Source organism: Sylvia atricapilla, chromosome 15 (genome assembly GCF_009819655.1).
Source record: "Sylvia atricapilla isolate bSylAtr1 chromosome 15, bSylAtr1.pri, whole genome shotgun sequence".
In the NCBI taxonomy this organism is placed as follows: Eukaryota; Metazoa; Chordata; class Aves; order Passeriformes; family Sylviidae; genus Sylvia; species Sylvia atricapilla.
In genome coordinates this window covers 13,763,376-13,772,017 of record NC_089154.1, presented here as the reverse complement: position 1 = coordinate 13,772,017, position 8,642 = coordinate 13,763,376, and the positions used below count along the sequence as shown (strand labels likewise).

Below are 8,642 nucleotides of genomic sequence, written 5' to 3'. Positions count from 1 at the left end.
GAAACAAACATGCAGCCTTTTTAATAGTGTGGACATCTTACTCAGAACATCAAATAGGCATCTCTCAAATATGCTGGTACAAACAGAGACGGGCAGACATGAACACTGTGGTTATTATCAGATAAATACTGGTCACTACACCTAACTCAGGTCAACTCCTCACTCTGGCTTACTCCAAAAGTGGTTACACAGAATAGTCCAATGTCCTGCACCAAAAAGCAAAATAAACCAAATTTCCAGTTCTTTTATGCAGAAAGTAAAAGTATTAGGGGATGACTCTGTGCAAATCCTCCACTTCAAGGTCCCACATACTCTTATGGATGGGGTTTTCAGAGAGATCTGTCATCTTTATTGCTCGAAGAATGGGCTCAGGACTGCAGGACCGCACCACACCCATGACCATTACATACTTCCCTAAAAAACAAGTAAGCATGAATTAATCTATTATCACTTACATTCATAAACCAAATTACCGAAAGCCAAGTAAACGGTGTAAACTGAAGATGCCAATACTTGTAAGAACACTCAGGAATTAAAACTGAGGAACTAAATTTCAGAAAAAGGCTTCATTATCTGTAGAGCCATTTTTACAGCATATTTAACTACATTTTCACATACAGTAAGAGCCAAACAAATGCAAATTTGTCCTACTGTGTAAGTGCACTGAGGATAGGTCAGAAGGCTGAATTTTTAAGCAATGTGCCTATTGCATAATAAAATTTTTGCAATTCTGAAGACCAGTATTTCCCCATTTGAACCGGCATTTCTGGTGAGAGGAAGAGAAGGAAAGAAAGAAGAAGGAAGGAAAGAAGGAAGGAAAGAAGGAAGGAAAGAAAGAAGGAAAGAAGGAAGGAAAGAAAGAAGGAAAGAAGGAAGGAAAGAAAGAAGGAAAGAAAGAAGGAAAGAAAGAAGGAAAGAAAGAAGGAAAGAAAGAAGGAAAGAAAGAAGGAAAGAAAGAAGGAAAGAAAGAAGGAAAGAAAGAAGGAAAGAAAGAAGGAAAGAAAGAAGGAAAGAAAGAAGGAAAGAAAGAAGGAAAGAAAGAAAAAAAAACCAGGAAAGAGGAGAATAATCTCCCGTTCAGGGCCTCCTGCGGGGCCCCGGGCCTGGCCTGGCGGAGGGGCTGCTCCGAGCCCGTCACAGCGGGCACGGGCAGGGTAGGGCAGTGCCAGGGTAGGGCAGGGCAGGGTAGGGCTGGGCAGTGCCAGGGTAGGGCTGGGCAGGGGCAGTGCCAGGGTAGGGCAGTGCCAGGGCAGGGCAGTGCCAGGGAAGGCCAGGGAAGGGCAGTGCCAGGGTAGGGCTCGGCAGGGTAGGGCTGGGCAGTGCCAGGGTAGGGCAGTGCCAGGGTAGGGCTGGGCAGGGTAGGGCTGGGCAGGGTAGGGCAGTGCCAGGGCAGTGCCAGGGGCAGGGCAATGCCAGGGTAGGGCTGGGCCAGGGTAGGGCAGGCCCGGGTAGGCCAGGGCAGCGCCCGCCGCGGTCCCCCCGCCCCGCGGTACCTGCGCTGAGGCACGGCCGGCCCTGCGGCACCTGCTCCACGCCCAGCACGGTGAAGGCCCCGCTGCCGTCCTGCAGCCGGGCCGAGCCGCCCTCGGCGCCGCGCTGCACCTCCAGCACGGTGCCCTGCATCCACACGGCCCGCAGGGACAGCGGCGCCCGGCCCGCCTCGGCCCGCCGCAGCTGCCAGCAGCCGCCCGCGCCCCGCTCCGCCCGCCGCAGCTGCGCCGCCAGCACCTTCACCGGCGGGCCCGGCGCCGCCGCGGCCATGCTGAGGGCCGCCGGAGGCCGCTGAGGGCGGGAAGCGCTCGGCCCGGCCCGCCCCCGGGCGGCGGCCGCGAACGGCCTGTGGGGAACGGCGGGCGGGACGGGAGAGAGCGGGCGGGACATGAGGCCTCTGCGCCGCGGGGCTCTGGGCTGCGGAGAGCGGGAGTGCCCCCGGCCGCCTCAGCCCGCCCTCGGTGCCCCCGGCCGGCTCAGCCCGCCCTCGGTGCCCCCGGCCGCCGCCTCACCTGGCCCTCAGTGCCCACTGCCGCCTCAGCCCGCCCTCGGTGCCCAGTGCCGCCTCAGCCGGGCCTCTGTGCGGAGAGCGGGCACTGCCCCCGGCCGCCTCAGCCCGCCCTCAGTGCCCCCGGCCGGCTCAGCCGGGCCTCTGTGCGGACAGCGGGAGTGCCCCCGGCCGCCGCCTCAGCCCGCCCTCAGTGCCCCCGGCCGCCTCAGCCCGCCCTCGGTGCCCCCGGCCGCCGCCTCACCTGGCCCTCAGTGCCCACTGCCGCCTCAGCCCGCCCTCGGTGCCCCCGGCCGCCGCCTCAGCCCGCCCTCAGTGCCCCCGGCCGCCTCAGCCCGCCCTCGGTGCCCCCGGCCGCCTCAGCCGGGGCTCTGTGCGGAGAGCGGGCACTGCCCCCGGCCGCCTCACCTGCCCCATCGCCCTCAGTGCCCCCGGCCGCCTCACCTGGCCCTCGGTGTCCGCTGCCGCCTCACCTGCCCCACCGCCCTCGCTGCCCCGTGCCGGCCCCAGCAGCCCGCGGCCCTCACCTGGAGGAGCCCGGAGCCCTCACCTCGGTGGTCTGGGTGCCGGAGGCGGTGTGAGCGGTGCTGTGGCCCCGGCCCTGGGCCCTGCCCGGCGGGAAGGGGCCGCCGAGTTTAACCGCGGCTGGGTGAAACTCCGCTTTCGTGAGAAAACGGGAAAATGCACATGCTGATCTTCCCAGGGATGGTCATCTGGGGAAATCCGCAGCATAATGCACTGAAAGTGTGGGCAGTTTTAAGATGGATGATTTTAATTCCAAGGCTTTTAGGAATTTATTTACTGTCTGTTTATATAGACAGGCTAGTTCACTTCGCTGCAGTCTGGTATTCTTGAAATGTTTTGGTTTCTTTTGGGTGGGTAGGTTTACATTTCATTTAGAAAATAAGCCAAGAAATGAACTAATGAAGAAACAGGCGGATGGAACAAAGACAAGAATCAGGAAAGCCAAAGGGATGGGTCCAATACTTTCACAAGTCCTGTTACTTACAAAAGTGCAGAATGGGTAAAAATGCACGGACTGCAAGCATTCTGCTTTAGAAGAGCTTTTGTTCTCCATTAAAATAAGCAGTTACTTTATTTTAAAAATCTAGTTTTTTCCTGAGTAGCAAAATACATCAAAAGCCCTTTTTTTTCTACTCACCCATCACATTGTGAATTATTTATTCAGTATTTTTTTCCCCAAAGATACTTTCTGTTTAGAGACATTCTGTAAATGAGACTGTATTCTTTTTATAGTGTAAGGAAGCAGTTAATTTTTTGTTACCACTTACAGTAAGAATAAAACATAATATTGGTAATAACAATAAAAACACTGACATCTAAGCACAATACAGAACCATGTAATCTGGCAATCAAATCATATGGCTTACAGGAATAGAAAGACATTAGATGGTTACTGTATATGAATGCAAGATTTGAACGAGGCTCACAGGAGAATATTTGTAATTTATGCCTTTAAGCTGCAGTCACTTGACAGCATCAATATTTAGTTTCACATAAAAAAAAAATTAATTGTGCCAAATATTGATAAAAGTATTGTATTCCTATTTTTTACTGCATAATAGGAGGGTCTAATGCTTATTAAGCCATTAAATCTACAGATCAAGGCAAGACCCCTACAAGAGTGTAAGCTTCAGGAGAGACTAAAAGGTCCCTTTTAAAAGATTTGCCTTCAAGAAACTGTTATAAGAAGGGCAAAAGCACTGTCAACCTTCGTCAAGAAATGGATTTGTTTACCTAAACCAGCCAATCCTTATCTTTGAGTAAAATGCAAAGTTATGCTGAATTATCTGCAAAGCTCTTCCCCAAGACGTGGTGCAGCTCAGCACAGACACACTCTGCAGCTGCAGGGGAAATGTCTGAGGCCTCCAGAGACTGTTCTGGAGGTGACCCCACGGTGATCATCCTCTGATTTGAGGGGAGCAGAGGAAAAGCTGGAAAAGGCACTGAGTTGGTGCCTGCCAGGCTCTGAATTACACTGGATTAAACACGAGGAGGTTTTTTGAGAGGACGCCTGATGAGAGTTGGTTTGCAAGGATTAAAAAAGGAGGAATCAATCTTCTGCCTGCTACTCCACTCTGCACCTCACTTCAAAGTCATCCTCAAGGACATTATTCCTCAGGCTGACACACACACACACGAGATGGAAACAGTGTAGGTAAAAAAAAAGGTCAAACTACACATAGACAACAAAATCCAGATGAAAGCAGGAGTCGGGGCTCCCTCAATTACACTGGCAGTGTTTTGTTGGTATGGTGCCAGGAGTGCTTAGAAGAGAATTTGACCCCAGATCTCTGTGAAAAGAGATTTCCAAAGAAGCAGCAACTTGAAATTTTCTCCCCAGCTCAGACCTTTTTGTGCTCCCACTGACAGTACTACTAAAAATGGAAGAAATTCCCTGCTTCTCTCCCTAATGTTGGTAAAAGATTATTACAGAAGCAGAAAAAATCCTCCCTTGGCCAGGAAATCTGATCTTTTACAGCCTTTCATCCTACCCAAAGGAGTTTTAAAAAATCCTTCTTTCCAGTCCATTGGCTAATATGTACAGAACAGGTTCCTTAATTTCATTTCTCTTTCCTAGTACTGAAAAGTTACGAATTGGGTTTCAAACACGTTTTTAATTTTTATCCTAGGATTCAGAATCCGAGTAATCATGAGGAGTTTTTTTAATTTTTATTTTATTTTTAGTGTTTTGTAGCTTTAGAAATAGAGCTAGCTGGGAGCTCCACAGCTGACTGCAAGAAAAGTCACCAAGTGTGGAGCTGAAACATAGATGGATCATAATGTTTATGTCTGAATGGCCCACAAATGTGCATAAAACAGATCTGTAAAAACAAGATGACTCTGGCAGCCCAGAAACTCAGAGGATGTGATGGGGACAGGCCAACACCTGCTCTATTGTGGCATCTCCAGTGCCTGCCCACAGTCACAGAGTAAACTGCAAAGGGATATGATTTGACTGCAAAGGGATGATTGAGCCTGTCACATCCTCGTCCAGCAGAAGGAAGCAGCACATGGGAGCTCAGCACCACAGAAGAAAGCTGTGAAAACAATTCTTTGCAGTAATGCATTACTCTGCAAGTGAAGGGGTCTGAGACTGTCTTCCTTTCCCTGGTATTCACATGAAACTTCATTGAAGGACAGCTTTTAGCACATCCAGTATCAGGTTTGACCTTCAATAGATCTGTCTTAATTTAGACTTATTTTCTTACACTGCACACAAAATGATATGACACAAACACAAGAACATAAAAATCAGTTGTTCCTGGTGTTTGTTTTGTATTGCATAACAGATGCAATGTGGACATGCTGACTGAAGTCTGGGGAAAACATCTTCATCCTTCAATGTTTTGGTTTTTTTAGACTACCTCATCATCACTGAATTTAATTAATGATTCGAAATTAATGGATCAATCAGCTGGGTTTGAAGTCAGTTGTATTTACATCCCTAGCATGAGCTTCAGCTGCTGGTAATTTATGTTTTGGGACAGAGCAGTCTGGCAGATGGATACTAAATTGTGTTCGGCAGGAATTTCAAAAGACCTGGAGCCAGCAAAGTCATATGCTGAAACAAGAAAACTCTAGCTGCAACCTGCCAAGGTTTTAATTAGGAGGTGGCTCTGAATAAGTGGTATTTTAGATGTGACTTGGCCAAGGCTGGTAAATGTGAAAAGCAGACATCAGAATCCCACTACTTAGAAGAACAAGAAGAGTCTGGCCTCTCCCATGTTGTCATCAAGCCAAATTCTGCACTTAGAGTGACAGAGGAGTCACTCTAAGCTATGGTGACCCAACTTTTGTGGCAAATAGCATCAGCTAAAGCATTAGCAAGGCACCTCCCAGTGCTCTTTTTCCTTGAGAACTTAATATAGATGCTCTAAATGGCATGCAAGTTTACACTTAGTGGAATCAGTACTGGATTATGGCAAGAGCCTTCCTGCAGCTGCCAGGAGATGCCAGCTGCACCCAGCATGTGGAGAGGAAAAAACATCACCTCCTCAGAGAGTTGGAAAACCTCAGCTAGTACAGCCAGCCTTAGCATGAGAAATTATTTCATTGCTCCCACTGGCATGCAAACTTCCTGTCACTCACCACACATCCCTGCCACAGAGCCTGCAGGCTGTGAAAAGGGCTCTGCTCTCCTGCTTAGCTGACTCATTTCATTTACAAAGAATACTTAGAGAACTCCCATTGTGTTCTGCAGAAGTGGGTGTCACCTGCTTGTTTCTTTCCATGGTATAAATATGCTAGCATGTAAATTAAATAAATTAAATAAATCAGTGTTCTATGGAATAGGACTACGACACGATTAAAGAAAAAAATTAATCAGTCTTTACCAGTATTGCTTGGTCTTTACCCCTGTTGCTTGCTGCTCTGGAAATAGTCTGCAGAGCTGCCTTCCAGATGGGCCTGTTCAAACTCCTGCACAAGAAAAAAAGAACTCTTTAAACAGGAAATAACAATGGCATCCAAAGCATTAGATTGCCATCCTGATTGGAGTTGGGCCAGTAGCAAGGAGACTTCAGTCGCTCACCTTTGTGACTGAGTTTCACTTTATAAAAGAATTGGATATTTAGCAAAAGCTTACCTATAATCAGTGTTGGGGAATACAGATCACAGTGTCTTCCCTTGACAGCTGCTGCTTTTGCATAAATACACTCTGATCAGCATGGTCAGCATCCAGGTCATTCAGCAATGTGACTGAAGAATAATTTTCCTAAAGAAAAGAACAGTAAGCAGAAGAATGACATTTTACTTCCAAAACCTTAAAATCTGAGCTGTCACATAGACATCTACATAGAAGCCAGTAAGGCTGTGAAGCTACAGCCATTCCAGAGCATACAGCAGCAGGATTCTGCAATATTCAAGGCCACTTCAAAGATTAATGAAATAAATATCTGGTGCTTAGTAGGGAGAGGCTTTTACTAATAGCCAAATTTTCATGCAGACAAAATCTTTCTCAGGTTCAATCAAGAAGACTGTCTCTCCCTATGAACTTTATCTTGTTTAAACTAAAAACATCACAGCTACAGCACCACCAATCAAGGTAATTTCAAATTAAGAAACTGTTAGAGCACAATTGAAAGGAATTCAGAATTTTAATATAATAACTCAAGAATTTTGCCCCAATCTCACATTCAGCACACGCATGCATTCATTTAGGAAAAAGCTTTTGGAAGTTAGCATCAAGCCTCTTGAAGAGGAAAGTCTGAAGTGTATATCCAAGAGCTACAGGGAGCCAGAGAGGGGAAATCTCACACGTCTGCTGCTGTGTGGGGTATTACTCTGCAAGCTTCAGGAGCACACATTTAATAGCAGCTTTGGTGGCAGCTGCAGGTTGCACAGCCAAGCAGACAGCTGTTTCTCATCACTGATAATTCATGTGAAAAGTGAGTTGTCCTCATTACTCCCTGTGCTTTGGCCAATGTTTGTTACCTATATTCCCATGAAGTATCACCTCAGACACACATCATGACTGTCTTTAACCGAATTTTGCTCTGAGATCAGAGAATCTGTGTGTAAAACGGCTGCACTTAGTTCTCCATGAAGCTGTGACTAAAGCTTTGTCCATGTGATTGCCCAGGGATGCAGACAAAAAGGATGCTGGACTGGACACAGGGCACCAAGCAGCACTGGCATCTTCTTCACAAAGTGCTTGTGAGCAGTGGTCTCCTAACTCCCCTGGTGCTTGCAGTAACACCTGGAGGGGCAGAGGATGCTGCCAAGGGCTCAGCAGGAAGGCCCCAGAACTGGTACTTCAGAAAGAAAAAGCAAAAAACACAGCTGGAGGAGCAGCTGGCTTTGTGCTGCTCAGCAGGGGGACACCAGGCATGGATTCACAACAAACAGCTGAATGACTGAAAAAGGCAAAAACAATATAAAGAGGAAATCAACAGCAGTGAAACTTTGGAGCTGCCCAACAATATTACATGGTTTTGTGTACATAGGTGGACTGGGACCTAAAGAAGCTCGAGTTTCCAGTTTCTTATTATGGTGTACACGGTGTAAGGCAAGATTCAAACCCAGAAGTAGCTACAAGCCTGGATGCAGAATGCATTTACTGCCATAATTTACATAAATGCCCTAATTTATGGCATTTACTGCCATAGCCCCTCCACAGCTGGGCCTGCTCCCCAGCCACTGGCACAAGTGAATGAATGAGTGAACGAATGTTGGCGTGTTAATAGCAGTAATTTTGGATGGAAGTCACATTAATATATGGATATACAAGGCCTACTTCTCTCTTAATAGGTCTAAGAGAGGACATAAAATGTCATGTTAAATCACAGAGTTCTTCCTAAATCAGAACACTCAATAATATAATTGATGAAGTATGTCTTTACATTCTTAGGTTTCTTGAATTTATGAAAAAAGTCAAAAGACACAAGACTGCATGAACCAAATGGGAAGACATCTCATCAGTTCATTTTAGAAAGACCTCCACAAGCCATATGGAAATGCCACGTTTAAAATATAATTTGACATTAAAATGTCACAAACTGCCTCCACCTCTTGATGTAGTAATTTTAATCAAGGTTTTAGTTTGTGGTTTGTACAGCACCTTATGTTAAGCACTATGCTGAAACTCTCTAATTTAGACACTATAAGTGGAATCTCTCTC

At 47.2% G+C, this 8,642-nt stretch overlaps 1 protein-coding gene and 1 long non-coding RNA gene across 2 annotated transcripts; both read right to left on the bottom strand.

Annotated features, from left to right (window-relative positions):
- On the bottom strand, positions 1 to 1,770 carry RMI2 (RecQ mediated genome instability 2). The gene is made up of 2 exons (XM_066330254.1): positions 1,494 to 1,770; positions 1 to 414 (listed from the first exon to the last, which is right to left on the bottom strand). The coding sequence occupies exons 1-2, from the start codon at positions 1,759 to 1,761 to the stop codon at positions 266 to 268; spliced, it is 417 nt and encodes a 138-aa protein (XP_066186351.1). The 5' UTR covers positions 1,762 to 1,770; the 3' UTR covers positions 1 to 265.
- A 3,226-nt stretch (positions 1,771 to 4,996) lies between these two features.
- Positions 4,997 to 6,607, bottom strand: LOC136368171 (uncharacterized). The gene is made up of 3 exons (XR_010744785.1): positions 6,555 to 6,607; positions 6,378 to 6,442; positions 4,997 to 6,267 (listed from the first exon to the last, which is right to left on the bottom strand). It is a non-coding gene; the product is annotated as an uncharacterized lncRNA (long non-coding RNA).
- Between the last annotated feature and the right edge of the window lie 2,035 nt (positions 6,608 to 8,642).